This window comes from Juglans microcarpa x Juglans regia, chromosome 1D, assembly GCF_004785595.1.
Source record: "Juglans microcarpa x Juglans regia isolate MS1-56 chromosome 1D, Jm3101_v1.0, whole genome shotgun sequence".
NCBI lineage: Eukaryota > Viridiplantae > Streptophyta > Magnoliopsida > Fagales > Juglandaceae > Juglans > Juglans microcarpa x Juglans regia.
Window position 1 is genome coordinate 27,488,420 of NC_054594.1, and position 19,071 is coordinate 27,507,490.

Sequence of the window (19,071 nt, forward strand, 5' to 3'; positions counted from 1 at the left end):
CCAGGAGCACAGGGCATTAAGAGACTATGCTATGCCCTCTTTCAATGGGGTGACATCTAGTATAAGACGGCTAGCTATACATGCCAATAACTTCAAGATCAAGCCGACCCTCATTCAAATGATTCAACAAATCATCCAGTTTGGGGGGCTGTCACAAGAGGATCCAAATGTCCATATTGCAAATTTTCTAGAAATTTGTGATACTTTTAAATACAACAGAGTGATAGATGATGCGATTGGATTGAGACCTTTTCTTTTCTCACTTAGGGAAAAAGCAAAAGCTTGGTTGAATTCTTTGCCGCTCGGCATCATCACCACTTGGGAGGTGTTGGCATAAAAATTCTTAGCAAAATATTTCCATCCGGCCAAGACAGTGAAGTTAAACGATGATATTACTACATTCACCCAAATTGAAGGTGAATCATTATATGAGGCATGGGAGAGATACAAGGACTTATTGCACAAGTGTCCACATCACGACCTGTAACGCCCCAATCCCGGAGGTCCGGAGAGTTAACTCGTAATACCTAAAATTAACTTAAATAACATAACTATAAAATCCAGAAAATCTCATAAAATATTAATTCATTTAATCAATCCAAATATCTAAGTTCCTCCATGGGGATAATAAAGAAAATCTCAATAACATAAATTAAAAACTCTCTAAAACTCAAAATTATCCTTAACTCATCAAATCAAAATACCCGAAAAATAAAATCAATTTACTAACTACGACTCTCAAATAAGCACTTGTACCCTCAGCCACTTATTCCACTTCGATCATCACACCTTGCTAAAACTTCATACTCATGTACTACAGCTAAACCATCAAAATTATCTGAAAAATATATGGAGATAAGGGGGTGAGTTATCAACAACTCAGTAAGCATATGACATATACTAGTATGTAAACATGAGCATTTACAGAAATCAGAATGCAGAACAAAACATTTTCATTTTTAGAGTGCGGAAGCAAAACATATTATCAAAATATCAAAGCGAAGATTTAGAAATAATTTCATTCAAAAATATCCTTTTGGCATAGCATAAATGATGATGATCATCATCAGAACATCATATCAAAACAGAAGCCATGTATAACGCCCGTGGTAGGGTTGTGCAACTTGCGGATAACCAAGCAGAACATAAATCACTCAGTCACCAAGGTTTGCACTCAAAACAGAGACCACTACTATAACCCGTGGCAGGGCTGTATCTACTATTATAATCCGAGGTTGGGCCCTATCCACTATTATTACCTGTGGTTGGGTGGTATCCACTATTGTAACCCGTGATTGGGCCGTATCCACTATTATTACCCGTGATTGGGCCGTATCCACTATTATAACAAGTGGCAGAGCCGTACTGAACAAAACGGAAACAGAATCAAATTCAAAATCAAAGAGTCATGCCAAAGGTTTTTAGAAATCACATCTTATCCAAATAGAGTACTGAACAAAATCATATTATCTTCCTAATCAAAACAATCCAAAGCATATTTACAATATTTATGCACAAATTTTTATATTCGCTCTTTTTGCATAAATCAGAATTAAAATGTCAAAAAAAAGCTCATGTCTACACCAGTCATGATGGAAAATACTTTCTTCTTAAACAGGATCTCATGAATAATGCAGAACAAATAACTGAGGTAGTTCAAATTTCTTTTCATAACCAAATATGTAAATTTTTTTTTCAAAAAGTCAACCTCAACTCATTTTATTTTAATGCAAAGTTTAGCATAGGAACCCCGCTTACCTGGACTTCTTAGTTTTTTCAAAATTTTCCTTAAAAATGTCGAACAATAATTAATCGTCACCTATAAAATAATCACATAATTCTTGTAAATTTTCAATTAATCTCATATTTCGATATTCAATCCTACGCTTCTATAATAGCCTATTAAAAACCTCAAAACCTTAAAATATCATCATTTTCTAAGACCATCATACTGAAGAAGAAAATTTATCGAATAAGTATTATGATAAATATATAACTCAATAAAAAATTAGTATTCAAAATAGCTAAAATACCAACAATAGTTTATAAATAAAAAGAATATGTTGGTTACTAAAATTTCCATAAAATAAGTCACGAAAAACTTTTCTCTTAAAAAAATAGGTTTACTTCCTTTAATTAACAATATTATTTAAAATACAAAAATAATATTTATTGACACTTAAAGCAAAACTCATTTAAATATCAATAGCAAAAAAAATAAAACCTCTCACCCGAAAACATTAAGCTAAACCTACCTTCCATATATATATATATATATATATTAGGTCAAAATTAGTAAGTACCCAACATAGGTTAAAACTTTCGATATATATAATATATATATATATAAAGTACGCATATATAACTTATAAGCATAAACCATACAAATAAACACACGGGATTAACACATGCGGCGACAGGAACTTACCCAAAGGAAACCGAGGCACGCGACGAGGGGTGAGGCGCGACGGGGCTAGCTGGAGGGACTGTGGTGGCGCGCCTTGGAGTGGCTGGTGCGGTGCAATGCAATGGGTGGACCTCTGTTTTGGGTGGCTAAAAATAGGGGAATAAACGGCTGGGTTTTCCATGAGAGGGATGGCTCACGGTAGAGTTAACCGCGGTGGTTTTCGTGAGGTGGGGTCACAAAGTGGTGGGGCTCTCGGTGGAGGGTATGGCAGCAGTTTATGGTGGTTGAACGCTGTTCTATTTTTGGATACTAAAACAGAGGAAACCGAAACTTGCAGCTTCATGTGGCTGCCGGTGGAGGCTTGCAGTGGTTGGTTCTGCGTCTGGCTAGTCTTTTTCATCATGCAAGGGGCTAGTCGTGTGGGTTGCGGTGTGGAAGGCTTGGCAGTGGGACTGCCCTTCGGTGGTGGTTGTTCAGTTTCTCGTGAGGCTTAGGCAGTGCTATCGCACGGTAATTCGTGTGTTTCGGGCTGGGTTTGATTGAGGCAGTGGCTGGGATGCTGCGCGGCGGCTGGTCTTCAAGCCGGTGAGAGGACGTGCACTGAAGTTGGAAGGTGGGAGGGCATGCAACGCTGCGGTTGCTATTTGTGTGGGAAGGAGTTTCTATCGGCGGCAGTGTTTGGATTGTTTCTAATTGCATGGGAAAACATACGTGTGTCTATATATATGTGAGGTGAAACCCTAGAGATAAGAGAGACGTGTGTGAGGATGAAAGCTGAGTCGTGTGTGTGCATGCATGTCGGATGAGAGGAAGACCTAGGGGGAAAATAAAAATAAAGACGGAAAGAAAATAAAAGAAAATAAAATATGCGAGGAAAAAAATAAACATGTGAAGAAAATATAATAAAATAAATGAACTAGGAATAAATAAATAGATAAAAATAGAGCTTGATTGGGTCCGGGTGTTACACGACCTCCCAGCCTATCTTCAAGTATAGACATTTTACAGTGGTTTGGGATCTACAAATCGATCTATGGTTGATGTGGCCGTAGGGGAGCATTAATGAATAAGACCCATGGAGCCGCATATGAACTTCTAGAAGAATTAGCATCCAACAACTTAAATGGTCTGTGGAGAAAGCAATGCCAAGAAAGATGGCTGGAGTTTTTGAACTTGATTCTATTACCCCATTGGCGGCGCATATATGAAATCTATCACAACAACTAGGTAAGATGAACGTTAATGCTATTCAACCTAATGTTATTTGTGATCATTGCTTAGGAAATCATTCAAGTGTAGATTACCAAATGGGGAATCCTTTTGCCCATCCGAGTTATGAACAAGCCCATTATGTGTCCACTTTCTAACGTCAAAACAATCCTTATTCAAACACATTCAATCCCAGATGGATAAATCACCCAAACTTTTCATGGAGCAATAACCAAGTGTCGGCTAGACCGCCTCAATATTTTCTATAGCAAGAGAAAAAACTAACACTTGAGGATATGTTTATACAGTACATGCAAAAGTCTATTATGGTGATCCAAAACAACTCGGCTTCAATTTGCAATCTTGAGGTACAAATCGGTCAGCTCTCAAACATGCTTACCGAGAGGACATTGGAGACTTTACGGAGCAACACTGTAACCAATTAGAAGGAACATATTAAAGCCACAACATTGAGAAGTGGACAGACATATGATCAGCCACAGACAGTAAATATCGAGCGAGATGCAGAAGCTGCCGAAAATGTCAAGTTCAAGAAGAAGGAACCCTAGTATTAGGTGAAAGAAGCAGAGAGAGATGCAACCGACCAGCAAGCTGAGAAGACTAAAGAGAATATAGGGGTTGCAAAACCGAAGCTTATATCTGAAACTTCTTCTCCTTCAATTTATGATCTACCAATTACTTTTTTGCAAAGATTAAGAAAAAATAAGATTGATAATTAGTTCTCTAAATTTCTGAGTATATTTAAGCAACTACATATTAATATTGCTCTCATTGAAGCTTTGGAGAAAATGTCTAAATATGTAAGATTTTTTAAGGATATATTATCAAACAAGCAGAAGTTGGAGGAGCATGAGACTATAATGCTGACGAAGGAGAACAATGCAATTTTACAAAAGAAGTTGCCGCCTAAGTTGAAAGATCTGGATAGTTTCACGATCCCTTCACTATAGGAAATTCATATTTTGATGAATTTCTATGTGATTTAAGGGGAAGAATTAATCTAATGCCTCTCTCTATTTTTAGGAAACTAGGTCTTGGAGAAGCAAAGCCGACCACCATCTCTCTAAGTTGGTGGACTGAACTATGAAATGCCTGAGAGGACTCATTGAGGACATACTGGTGAATGTCGATAAGTTCATCTTCCTGGCTGACTTCATTGTACTCGATGTGGAGGAGGACGAGGAGATCCCTTCGATATTGGGCTGACCTTTCCTTGCGATGGGGAGAAACCTTAATTGATGTCCAGAAAGGGAAACTCATTTTGAGGGTCGGCAAGGAGTAGGTCACTTTTGACGTAATTAAATCTATGGAATTCCCTTCTGAGGTACATTTTTGTTTTTAGATAAACAACCGAGAAGTGGTCATGGTCGACGAGACTTATGAAGCTGAATTTTTAAAGCTACCACTTGAGGTATGTTTTACTCACTCTACATGTATTGAATTTAAGGATGAAGAGGTTAGGGAGCGCAAAAGATATTTGGAAGCGACACCATCCATTTCTCCTTCAATAAAACTGAAAGTGAAAGAGCTAAACTTGTAATAACTTGCTCATTTCTCTCTCGATTGTTCACGAGTCACGTCTACACATTTTAAATACTGAAATCGTGTTTTTAAATATAGTGGTTAATTTTTAAAGTATGCCCAATGTTTTAAAGCCCTCAAATATTTTAAATGCATTGAAAATATTTATATAGGGTATTTCCAATGTTATTAGATCAAGCCAGATTTTAAGTAAGAGAATTATAATATTATTGAAGAGCTCCAAAAATATTATAATTGTAAAAAATCATTTTATTAAAATGATTTCAGTTATTTAAAATTTTATGGGACTAAAATTATGTTGAAAACTCTAATGAACTAGATGGTTTTATTATCTTAAAGATATTAAACAAGACTTCATTATTTTATTAATGATAAAGGAATATTATTTTATAAACTAAATTTTAGTTTAAATAATATTCTATCTTAATTCCTCCTAGTGCTTTTAGTTAAGTTAAGGTCTACGCAGTTTCAAATTAGTATTTAAAGCCCCCTGTTAGATCTTCTTGAAGATCCCAAGATAAAGGGTTGCGATTAAAACCCTAGCTCCCTCTCTCTTTTTCCTTGCCTCTCTCTCTCTCTTCTCCTCCCTCAGCTGGCAGTCCCTCTCCCCTCTCCCCTTACATTTCTCTTGGCTCCTACCAGCCACAGCAACACAGCCGCCGCTTGTCGCCGGCCACCAAAGCACGAGTTCCCATTTCCATCGACGACCACCTCTCACAGACCCAGCCCACGACCTCTCTCTCTCCTCCACCCGAAATAGTTTCCCTCTCTCTTGGATTCGCCCTCCTCAACCCAACAATGTTGTGCGCCACCAGCAACATCATCGACCACCACGCAGCTTGCCCTTACACCGGTAAGCACTACTTGAGGTATGTCCTACTCACTTTACATCTATTGAATCCGAAGGTGACGACGTTAGGGAGTGTAAGAGACGTTTGGAAGCTACATCATCCATTTCTCCTTCAATAAAACTAAAAGTTGAAGAGCTAAACTTGTAATAACCCGCTCCTTTTTCTCTCGATTGTTCACGAGTCATGTCTACACGTTTTAAACACTGAAGCCGTGTTTTTAAATATAGCTGTTAATTTTAAAGTATGCCCAACGTTTTAAAGCCCTCGAATATTTTAAATGCCTTGAAAATATTTATATAGGGTATTTCTAATGTTATTGGACCAAGCCAGATTTTAAGTAAGACAAGTATAACATTTTTGAAGAGCTCCAAAAATATTATAATTGTAAAAAATCATTTTATTAAAATGATTTCAGTAATTTAAAATATTATGAGATTTAAATTATGTTAAAAACTCTAATGAATTAGATGGTTTTATTCTCTTAAAGATGTTAAACAAGACTTCATCATTTTATTTATCATGAAGGAATATTATTTTATAAAATAAAGTTTAGTTTAAATAATATTCTATCTTAATTCCTTCTAGTGCTTTTAGTTAAGTTAATGTTTACGTATTTTTAAATTAGTATTTAAAGCCCACTGTTAGATCGTCTTGAAGATCCCAAGATGAAGGGTTGGGATTAAAACCCCAGCTCCCCCTCTCTTTCCCTCACTTTTCCCATCCCTCTCTCTCATTTCCTCAACCGACAGTCCCTCTCCCCTCTCCCCTTGCATTTCTCTCAGCTCCTCCCAACCATAGCAACACCGCCGCCGCTCATCGCCGGCCACCGCCACACGAGCTCCCCTTTCCATCGACGACCACCTCGCACGGACCCAGCCCACAACCTCTCTCTCTCCTCCACCCAAAATAGCTTCCCTCTCTCTTGGATTCGCCCTCCTCAACCCAACTCCGCCGTGCACCACCAACAACGTCATCAGTCACCACAGTAGCTTCCCCTCAAGCCGGCAAGCACCATCCCTCAACCATGCCATGCCTAGCCATAGTCCCCAGCCGCCCCTAGCCTCACACGCACCCTCACCCTCTCGGATACACTGTACACAAGGCCTCGTGTTGGCGGTGTGGTCTTGGAAGAGCTCATGGTTGCCTCGTGTTCCTCCCTTCACCACCACCACGAGGCCACCATGAGCCTTTCCAAGACCATACCTAGCTATCCAAACACCCAAACAGCCAACATACATGCTGGACAACCACTTTACGTGGCTAACCGCCATTGTACATGACCTTAGCCACCACCCACAGACTCCCCACCATGTCGGCCACCCTTGTATAGCTCAGATCTACCAAATATAATCCTATATCTAGTCCCCGAGATAGTCCTATTGTAAGGTCACTCTAGTGACCGGTACAGCCCAAGCTAGTGGCTTTCGATGCCACTGGCCATGCCGGACAGCAAGCAACGCACAGGTTATCCCATTGATGGTATAACTCCCTTTCCCTTATCCTCATTATTATGTTAGTCGGTTGGTTAGGTTGTGGACTGCGCTGTTAGTGTTTGTAGAGTTTGTTGTGTACTGTGGTATGTGATGTCCTATGTACGCAAAGTATTGGGCATAGTTGGGAAGTGTTCTGTGTAGTGTTGTAGATTATGCTGTGAAGTATATGTTATAATGGTGACGCGTTGTGGATTGGGAAGAGTACACTTGGACTGTACTCTCTTGGCGTAGCGTGGAAGAAGGAGAGTATACATGAAATATACCCTCCCGACGTAGTTTGGAATGAGAAGAGTACACGTAGAGTGTACTTTGTGTGGCATAGCGTAATGTAAAGGGAGTACATGTGGAGTATACTCCATGTGGTGGTATGATGCACCATTTAGTGTGTATGCCGTAGTGGTGATGTGGCATAGCGTATGTAAAAGGAGTACGCATTGAGTGTACTCCATGAGGTGAAGGGATACACCATGTGGCATGTCATGAAGGTAAGGGTGGTTGCGTAGTTGATGAGCGTAGAGAGTGATGAGTAGTGTTAAGAGCGATGGAACAGTGTCCAAAAGTAGCTAGGATGTGGCCCGTAGTCTAAGGTGATAGGGGTCACCATGTAGTTGACTTATGGCTGGGAGTATGTGTGAAGTGACAGAATAATGTAAGAGTGGCACAGCGGAAGCATGCCAACAAAGTGACATGGTTAAAGAAGAAATCATGCTTGTGATGAGTGAGGAGTTAGTATAAAAGCAACGTATCAGGAACGTGACGAGATGTGACAATTTGACTGGAGTACGTGAGGGACCATACTCATGATGAGTTAGGAATAGGTGTAGAAATGACGTAGCTAGATGTCAGGTGATGTGACAAGGTCACAATGTAGCTTTAGAGTATTCTCGAGCTATATGACATGACGTAAGGTATAGTTAAGAATGAAGACTTGTCGTGTTTAGTCTTGGGATGAACTGTCAAGAGGGACAAGTAGCATGAAGAGTCATGTTAGCCAGGTTAAGAGAAGGTTGGTATCGGAGTATGGGCTTGTTTATACAAGCAGGTGATCAACGTGTTATATGTTGATCTTAAGTGATAAGGAGGTAGGGTACATATGTATCTTTTGAGGCATATGTGCTGAACGAATTTACCATATGTAATGGATAATCTGTCCTAAGCATGGATACACAATGTTTGAGCCTTAGAGTTGGCTTAGAGTTGTGTGATATGCATGTATGAGAATGATGATGGCGATTAGGAAACATAAGCTCGAATGTAGGAAATGACATATTTATTGTCTAGGTTGAGATGCATGACTTAGTCGGTCTGAGTCATGCATTGGGATGAGGTTAATAAGATGAATAAGATGAAGGTCTTAGTGTCTTAACCCTATGATGAATCATGGGGTTCACTCTAGTGGATAAGCACTCGAAGTAGAACCTTGAGTTTGGAAGAGGTAGTGACCGTAAATGGGTCCCCGAAGGTTTTAACATAGTAAAGGGCACGTAAGAGCCCAAGGATGGAAGGAGAGTGTATCAAGTGAAGTGTAGTTATATTCTAAGTTTAGTTGCTTATGCACTAGACAAATAATGACGCTAAGGTTACGTGTATGCGTGTAGATTGCCATCTGACACGCACATGATTGGACGACATGATATGGAAATAGCATGGATTCCAGGTAAGTATTATGTTCATACTCTTCTAGAGTTTTTCAAAATGATATGGAATGAAAATTAAAATGAAATGCTTTTCCTTTACGATGCTTTACGAAATAAAAAAAATGATGTTTTATGAAAAGCAAGCAAAGTGTTTTAAAGGTATATATGTATGGCCCTTCTTGGTAGCCCTTTTTTATGCATCCAAAGTATTAAGTGTATGCATGTGAATGGATGACTATATGTAGTATGTATTTTCATGAAATGAGATGTCAGGCTTATGCCTATGCTTTAATTGATGCTTTAAATGATGCAAAGAAAGTGTTTTAAAATTTTCCTATGAACTGATGCTTTATGGATGCCATGAAAGATGATATTTAAGCTCATGCTTTTAAATAACGTTTTTTCATGAATGGACTAATAAATGGAAAGGGCTGAAAAGGAAAAGACTGAAAGGAAATGAATGTTTTAATGTATGAAAATATTTAACGACCATGACTGTATGAAAGGGTACCAAAGGAATGGGCAGATCGCAATGCCGGGTACGTAGCACTGGAAGTACACCCAGTGCTGGCCCCTGACTGAAAGGGATTCATAGCCTATAGCCACGAGCAGAATCCAGTTCCAAAGGAAGACCACTAACCCCAACACACGGGGCATAATAGTGTATACTAGCCAATGGAAAGTGATAAAAAAGAATGCATGTATGCACTGAGCTCTTTAAGAACGAAGGCACTAACGGAAAAAATATTTTACGAAAAGAAAACCCTTTTATGAAAAACCCAGCCTAGTGATGTTTTCAAAATGAATGTATGTCTTATGTATGTAATGGTAAGTATGTAGTGATGAATACATGAATGAAAACCTATATTAGTATATTTTTACTGTATGAAGTAATGCATACTAAGTATTCGACTCATTTTAGATTTTATGTATGCCCCTCCCCCCACAGGAACTAAATGAGTAGAACGCGTCAGGACAAACATGGCCCAAGGGAAAGAGCACACAAGTCTAGGCATGAGAGTTTTAATTGTATGAGAGGCCTTTTTATTTTAAGCATGATGTTTTCCGCTGTAAACCTCTTTTATTCTCAAACATATTTTATTTCATAATGTAGAGTTTTGCACCCTGAGTATGGAAGCAAAATGTTTTTAAAAGGATCAGTAACTCCCGTCTCATTTTCTCTAAAACTATTTTATAAAAAGTCCCACCACAAGGACGGGGCGTTACAAAACTCATCTCGACTGACATCTCCAAGTAAGGAACCACCCAAGTTTGAACTCAAACTGCTTCCATCAAATTTAAGGTACGTTTCTTAGGCCAGGACTCTACTTTTTCAGTTATTATTAATAGTTCCTTGAGTGATTTAGAGGAAGAGAAGTTGTTAAGAGTCTTGTGCGAACACAAGATGGCCTTGGGTTGGACCATCTCGGACATTAAAGGAATTAGTCCTTGTATTTGCATGCACAAGATTTTAATGGAGGATAATTTTAAATCGACCATCCAACTCCAGAGGAGATTGAATCCATCGATGAAAGAAGTGGCGCATAAAGAGTTATTGAAGCTTTTAGATGTTGGGATCATTTATCCAATCTCAAAGAGTGCATGGGTAAGTCCAATGCAAGTCGTTTCAAAGAAGTGAGGGATAACCATGATTAAGTATGACAACAATGAACTCATACCGACGAGGACGGTGATAGGATGGTGAGTATGCATAGACTATTGAGGAGAAAATGATGCAACTCGGAAAGACCATTTTTCCTTACCTTTTATTGATCAAATGTTAGAAAGACTTGCCAGCCACACTTACTATTATTTTCTAGATGGATATTCCGATTATAATCAAATAGCCATTGCACCAGAGGATCAAGAGAAGACAACTTTCACCTATCCTTATACCACTTTTGCATATGGGTGCATGTCTTTCGGTCTTCGCAATGCGCCAGCTACTTTCCAAAGATGCATGATGTCCATCTTCTAGTACAAGTTGGAAAAAATTTTAGTAGTCTACGGATGACTTCTCGGTTTTTGGTCACTCTTTTGATAATTGCTGATTTAATTTATCTTTAGTTTTGCAAAGATGCAAGGAGACAAATCTTGTTTTAATTTGAAAAAACTGTCACTTCATGGTTGAGGAGGGAATAGTGCTCGGTCATCGCATTTCCTTCAAGGGAATTGAGGTCATCCAAGCAAAGATAGAAATTGTTGACAAACTCTTACCACCAACCAATGTGAAGGGCGTGAGAAATTTCTTGGGTCATGTCAGATTCTATCATTGGTTTATCAAGAATTCTTTCCAAATTACTAAACCTCTTTGCAATCTGTTGATTAAAGATAGTCGGTTTGAATTTTCTGATGAATGCTTGCATGCTTTTAAAACATTGAAAAAGAAATTAATTTCAGCACCTATTATTGTATCACCGGATTGGAATTTAACTTCTGAATTAAGCGATTATGCTATAGGGGCTGTTTTAGGGCAAAGAAAAGATAAATTTTTTCATGTTATTTGTTATGCAAGTTAGACCTTAACAGAAACTTAACTTAATTATGCTACGACTGAAAAAGAATTGTTAGCAGTTGTGTTTCCCTTTGACAAATCTCGTTCTTATTTGATTGGGTCAAAGATGCAAAGGTGGTCGTCTATACTAATCACTCAGCTCTTAGATACTTGTGGTTGAAGACGGATGCCAAACCATGACTGTTAAGATGAATTTTGCTATTACAAGAGTTCAATTTGGAAATAAAAGATAGAAAGGTACCGAGAATGTAGTGGCCGACCACTTATCTCGTCTTGAGCTTAAAGAGACGGTTGGCGAGGAGAAATTTTCAATTAATGAGACCTTCCTAGATGAGCAATTAATGGCTAGACAAGTCGTTCCATGGTATGCCGACATGGTAAATTATTGGGTGTCCAGAATTCTACCAACCGAGATGACATGTCAACAAAAGAAGTTCTTCTCCAACTTGAAATATTATTTTTTGGGAGAAACCTTTTTATATCGACATTGCACAGACCAGATAATCAAGAGACGTGTTCCCAAGGAGGAGATGGAAAGCATACTCAAATACTGTCAGTCATTGGAAGTAGGCAGCCACTACACTGATCTTTGGCCATGGAGGTCGTGCTCATATAGATGCACGGGTGTACGTCCCTGTGCGCCTGAGGAGCCTACGACCCACTATCTGTTGGCCCAGTTGTGGAGAATAATGGCCACCATGAGGGCTGCAGACATTTTTTGTTACAACCATTAAGTTTCCCTATGAGGAAGACCCCACACTCCTTGCGCGTTGGGCCATGGGTGCACATTCCTAGTGTGACCTGGAGGGAGCGCCACCTCCCTTGGCTCTACCAAGCTAGCAGGCAGCTATCTACCACTGCTAGGTATACCGCTGGCGTAGTCTGTCCCTCAGTGCATGGCGGGCAACAATGGCTTTTGGTTGTGAACTCCGTGCACGTAGTGAGCTCACAACAAACTGTCTTGAGCCTCTTGATCCCTTCGGCATCCTCTGTCGTCTGAGGGGTGGTCCCCAACCACCATGGCTGACCCCAGTGGCTTGAAACCATGCACCTAGTGCACAAAACGTGCACTAGACTCCTTGACTAGCTCACAGCCGAGGTTTCCTCGCCAGCTGGAAGAATGATCAACGTGTCGGCAATGGCTCCTAGGACAACACAACTCGTCGGCCAATGGCTCCTCAAACATCGTCCTCGGCCTGACAAGCTTCAACTCGTCACGTTGCATGACTCCACGGCCGTGGGCCACCCCTAAGTCACGTTACATGGACCATACAATGTGCTCACTGGCTGCATTGGCTTGGCTGCGACATGCATGACTCCGTACAACTTACGTGTCACACGCATGCACCACTGGTACCCTGCATTTCGCATGCACACCTTACTCATATTTTTCTAAGTTTTAAGAAAAATTAATAAATCAAGAATAAACCTGAAAAAGTATCTAATAATATAAAAGTTATTAGATTTTTATTGTATAATTGTATTACTATTAATAAGTGAAAAAGAAAAGCATCATGTGAATAACTAATAAATTCTTCATAAAAGAAAATAAATTCTTCACATACTATCTTTATCTCTCTAGAGACGTCTCGTCAATCATCTAACTAGATAAATCTGTTGCCTCTCATATGCAAGAATCTTTCAGATTTGTTTTAATTATTAGATAAATTATCTTGAAATTTCTAGCTAGTTAACTGAATTAATATGTGGTTAAAAACATCTCAAAGGTTGTAAATGAAGATTATGTATAAGTGATAGGCAAGAAATTCAATGAAACCGAGAATGATCCAGATGAGAAAAAAAAATCATATAACTATGTAAGCTCAAAAGATAAGAAAAACTTATATGATATCATTCATGTATATGAAACTAAACAAACCGCACAATGCACACCAAAGATAAATAAAGAGAGATAGAGATGTCAAATCAAGGTTATTATGTTAATGGAGCTAAGAATATATGAGTGATATACTATGTGTTTGAGTGTTGGGGGTAATCTTAAATATTTGAAGAATATTTACACTAAAATTGTAATTATACAATATATAAGACTAATTTTTAAATTTTTTTCTTTTTGGGGGGGGCCTACAGCACAGTTCCCCCTGGTGAAATGAGTAATCTTAGGTCGGGTAGACACTAATGCATGAGTACTTGAGCTATGCTAGTTAACACCACAAGATCAGAGAAATGAAGCTGTACGTGCAAAATATGATCCTTATTGCAACTGAAAACCAAGCTTAACTACGTACGTACGCACCTGATGATCTGTTAGTTTTTACTGCATCGCTTTGGCGTCCCTCGTCTTTTTGAATTATCAAATGAACTTCATTGGAAGTCGTGCCATTTGCCGATTGAATGTGTATATCTTTCAGATCATATAAATGTCAATGAATCACAAAATTGGTAATTATCAAATGCTTAAGCCAAATTATTAATGCGTGCAATGCTTGCGTACTACTCACAAGAGTCGATCCAACGTTTCCAAAACACGAGACGATGTCCACTTGGGAATGCGTACTTCACAGAAGCCAATGCGTATAAAGGGCTGAAGTTCTCTTTGTCCGGAGCAAGAACCAAACGTGGACAGCGCCGGATTAGATCCAAAGCAATATCTGTACGTTGTGTTTTACCCGTACATGTAAATAAAACATTAGTTAAAAAAAAAACCCCGATAGAATTAATCAAGTTGTTACGTGGGTACCTAAAGCTCTGGTATATATAGCTTGGGTACAAAGTGTTGAACCGCTCCTGCCCTTTTCTGGAAATAGATCTTCCAGCGGAGTGAGAGAATAAAGATATCGAGCCATTTTTATATGTCCATTTGCAAGAGCCAGAACAACTGGAAGCAGCATTTGGCTCTCATCGCCTCTAGCTCTTCCCATGCTGACTAACTTTTTGTTCTTTCTAAGCATGCACTCTGCCATCTTGTGCTGTCCACTGTATGTTGTCTCCACTAGAGCTGTGTCACCGAAATTGTCTTGTACTTCCAAGTCATCTTCCGACATTTGCTCCACCAACGCTTCCACTATATGGACATGTCCCGCCTCAACAAACACGTGAAGAGCAGTCTTGCCCAAAGTTGTAATTTTTGCGCTCTTTGAATCGGGATGGAGCTCAAGGAATTCTTTTGCAGAATTCCAATCACCACTTTGCAAAGCCTTGCGTAGTGGCTCATACCCCATATAGTAGTCTGCGTTCCAAGTATTAATTATCTTTCGCTTCCCTGCGCCAAGTTTTCTTTGTTTTCTTATAATAAAATGAAATGAAACGAAACGAAACGAAACGAAACTATTTATTCATTTTGGGCAGCTAGATGCATGTCAGAGTTGAGTACATGATATGTGTGTGTATGTAAATCAGAAGTTCATGTGAGTTAGTACGAACAAGAAGCATGCCATGTTTAGGGAGGAAAGATGTATGCCTAAAACGTCTGATCTAGCTAGCTAGCTATAATATCATATGAATTTTCAATCAACGATCAAACGTGCAATGATCAGTTGTTTGTCAGGAGGTGTAGCAAATAATCTCGCAACAAACGGAGAATTATTAATTAATAACCTAGCTAATATATGAATTGTGTAATATTCTCATCCGGTCGCAATGTGTTGTCATTAAAATCAATGATTTAAATTCTGACTTATTTCAACTTGTAACAAAGGAAAAAGTCAAGACTACATTGTATTTTGCACATATTCGATTCATATATATTGTATTTGATCTCTTCTAGACTATGGTCGCAGGCTTCATTAATTGTCAAACCACGCAAGTATTAGTCTCATTTTTTTTTTTTTTTTTACAACTTCATTCATTTTCTCTTATTAACGGTAGTTCAGCACCATCACCACCAAGATTCGATCATCTGATTACCATAAATTTCTCTATGCTTTTAGTTCCATTAATGGTAACAAGAAAATTGCTCCTAAAGGGTAATCACAAAATCTTGCTTTTGCAGTACAATTTAATCAAATTTTCCATAACTTTGCAAAAACAACAATAAACGATAAAAGAAAAAGAAGAAAACAGCTGGTTCAATAATGGGCATGTCATCATTTTGTCTTCTTTGTCCCTAATTGTAATCTTATGTTTTTCTTTTGTTCAATAATGTTAATATTGCTTGAGAGAGAGAGTAAGAGATACCTGGGTTCTTTGAGGAGCTTCCTGGTTCAACCTTCTGATCAGGTGCAATCATTGATCCATCCTCGTGAACATTACTGGATGGGATATTCAATGAGTTTCCTTGCTCAGCCACTGGGTTATAACTAGCTCCTTTCGATGGTGGTTGGTGCACTAATTTAGGCAACATATCCCAAACAGTTTTAGCAGAACTGATATCATTAATCTGAGATTGTATTTCCACCCCACATGAAATCTGAATTGCATGCAAAGCTGCAGCATTCTTCTTCCTCCAAGCTTTGAATTCAACTGCATCATCTTCTAGTTTTGGAGGTTTTGCAGTTGTTTCGAAAATATCCCAAAGATCTTGAGCCAAGAAATAGTTTTTAATGCAAGCACTCCAATTCGCATAATTGTCATTTCTAAGAACCTCAAGAACAATTGTGCTTGAGAGCATACTTGTAGCAATGTTCAATCTGTCAAAATCAAGAAATATATATGCAATTAGATGAAACTTGAAAGATATATACATAGCATGTCGCACATTTCAATTTCCTATTATGGATATAAATAAGTAAATTTATCTCTTCCCTTGACTTAAGTCTTTTAGGACAAGGATTTTCACATGCATGGTATTTGAATAGAATTCCTGAATTTGGACCTTGACCTTACAATTCATTCTAAATAAATACATGAGTGATGATAGGAAGACATCAATGATAGAAAGGAGAAGAGATAATCAAGGCTGACAAGGATAGATCTGAGTTAATACATCTTATGAAGAGAAAAATTAATATGAAAATTATGAAATTGGATATTGATTCCACAAATGCCGTGCATTATTTTGATTTTGTAATGGACTTGCCGGTTGCTCTAGTGATTTTTTAAGGGATTTTGAGTTTCATCTTTAAGGCAGTTGTGACTATCACTTCTCTGTTTTCGCCATGAGTTTCTCTTTTATTTTTTTTGAAAAATTTTTTATGCAACCGATTTTGGTTTGCAGTCGGAACAACTAGTATTTCTCCAAGTAATATATATATATATATATATATATATATATATATATTCTAGATTTCATGCATGTGTTAAGGGCTAGAGTGTACTGTAGCACGTCGATAAAATATTGGCTTATTATAGTGTGAGGCGTTAAGTTAGAAACAATCACTGGAATTTGGTTTACCTGGGTCTCATTCAAAACCTATTGGTATTGTGAACTAATTCTAGGAAATTTAGGATGGAAGGAAGTACAAAATATTAGGTGAATACAAGTGCTTAGACCTTTGACCGTGGCTGTACATATAATTGGCTTTGGCCAGATGCCATTTTGCGATTTTGTGGATTAATATATCTTTATACGCACGCACACGGACATACATATAAATTATATATACAGATAGAGAAAATACGTACTTAGTATGAATGAATTTCATATATGAGGTATATATGGAGGGGGGAAACGTTGCAGTCACATTTGTGCAGTTGTAACACATTTGATTTTGTACATATTTTTTTATGAAATTGTGTTTGACAATGAGGTTAATTTATGGTTGCTGGATAGGTTTTATGTAATTTGATATGTAGATTATTGAAAATTTTGAAGGATAAAATAAAAGGCTATTTCAAAATAGATATATATATATATAAGATATACATTAAAGCTGAGTAGATAAAAAACTAGAGAAATTAATAATTAATAATAATATTTTATGAGGGAAAAGGCAAAATGTGACATTTTATTCAAAATTTGACTAAAATTTTGGGTATATCAACGTGAATGCTCTATGAGGGAAAAGAAAAGTACAGACACTAGGAGAAATCAGTGGCCCCGTTTGGATATGAAATTGTTTCATCTTATCTAATATCATCATCTCATCTATCTTCTTGCACTATCTATGCCTACCAGCAAGACGAAATGATCATCATGTACGTGAAAAATAGTTACAGTTAAAGTACGTTAGCATACGATAAATCAAAGAAGGAAAAGTAAACACTAACCTCCCCATGCAGCTTGATCACTTGCCGATCGAATGATGCCGATGGGGTTGAGTACTCAAACTTGAAGCCTGTCGGTGATATATACAACGTCCAAAATTATAACCAGTAAAAATTCCAAATTAACTATATATTTACAAACCCCACAAACTAAATATACAATTCCTCTATTATCTGACGAAGGGGGAGATAAGTTTTTGAAGTTATTGAGTCGGGATGTTGTAGTATTGATGACTTCGCATGCAAGAGATATTTTTGGGTTCTAAATGCACGAAAATAAGATTTACAAAATATATGTCAAGCGAAATTTACAAAACTGGAAGTTAAAAGTTTACATAAATTTATCAAAAAATATATCATAACGACAGAATCAGTCTCGCTATACGCTATAAGCAAGCAAAAAGAAAATTGTGCCAAAATGAAACTCCAAGTCTCGATCCTTTTATAACCGAAAAAAGGAATGAAATGAAGTATCTTTGGGTCCTTTGCTTCTATGAAGAGTAAGGTTAAAGTACTTTGCTGAGGCAAAGAATTTCTATCTCTATGACAACAGTCTACAGAGGTGAGAGTATGGAAGAACAATTCTCCAAGCTATGGGAGGGCTTGAGACTCAAGGAACAGTAGAAAGAATAATTCAACTTGTTGAAAGAAGCTTTAAATGAGTCTGTTACAAGAGGAAGATTATGCCTTCTAGCTTTTATTATAGCTAATAAGGGGATGAACAGGGAAGCCTTTAGATCAACAATGTCAAAGATTTGGAAACGAGAAGGATGGATAAATTTTTAAAGAAGTGGGGATGAATATTTTCCCTATGGAATTCCGAAAGGAAACAGACAGAGAGAGTACTGATGCTGGGAAGGTCGTGGACGTTAGATTAGGTTCCTTGTATGCCTTCATGAATCTAACGGTACCACACCACCAAAGGATGTCACTTTCTCTAGGAACCTTTATGGATTCAATTAGACAAAAACAAAAAAACTCGACTCCGCCATTAGAAAGCAGTGATTGTAATACCCAGTACTCCAACAACAAGTCGATTTCTAAAATTTTTGTTTTTTAGATTTATATGTAGAAAGAGTCCAGTAATTTTTGTAACACCCCGTATTTTAGTATATTTTTACTGAAGGATTATTTTAATAATTCAAAAATTTAGTCTCTTGTTTTAAAATTATCGGATATTTTAAATGATTTATTTTATGATCTTTAAATTGTAAAAATTAATTTGTTATGTTTTCTTGATATTTATTTATTGTTATACATTTAAATTGTTCTTCTTTTTAAATTAATTAAT

The 19,071-nt window shown here is 37.7% G+C and overlaps 1 protein-coding gene and 1 non-coding gene across 2 annotated transcripts; both read right to left on the bottom strand.

Moving 5' to 3' along the window:
- Positions 1-376: 376 nt before the first annotated feature.
- On the bottom strand, positions 377-483 carry LOC121243736. The gene has a single exon (XR_005936243.1). It is a non-coding gene; the product is annotated as a small nucleolar RNA R71 (small nucleolar RNA).
- A 13,646-nt stretch (positions 484-14,129) lies between these two features.
- LOC121246076 lies at positions 14,130-16,245 on the bottom strand. Its single transcript, XM_041144070.1, has 3 exons — positions 15,813-16,245; positions 14,377-14,898; positions 14,130-14,287 (listed from the first exon to the last, which is right to left on the bottom strand). Exons 1-3 carry the CDS (start codon positions 16,243-16,245, stop codon positions 14,130-14,132), a joined length of 1,113 nt encoding a protein of 370 aa, XP_041000004.1.
- Positions 16,246-19,071: the final 2,826 nt, after the last annotated feature.

What these genes read in the sequence shown, in the direction of transcription:
- LOC121246076 (XM_041144070.1), bottom strand. Translation starts at nt 16,245, where the DNA reads ATGCTCTCAAGCACAATTGTTCTTGAGGTTCTTAGAAATGACAATTAT. An exon ending in AAGCTCCTCAAAGAACCCAG is followed by an intron (nt 14,899 to 15,812) that starts GTATCTCTTACT and finishes AACTTGGCGCAG; the next exon opens with GGAAGCGAAAGATAATTAAT. An exon ending in TATATATACCAGAGCTTTAG is followed by an intron (nt 14,288 to 14,376) that starts GTACCCACGTAA and finishes CACAACGTACAG; the next exon opens with ATATTGCTTTGGATCTAATC.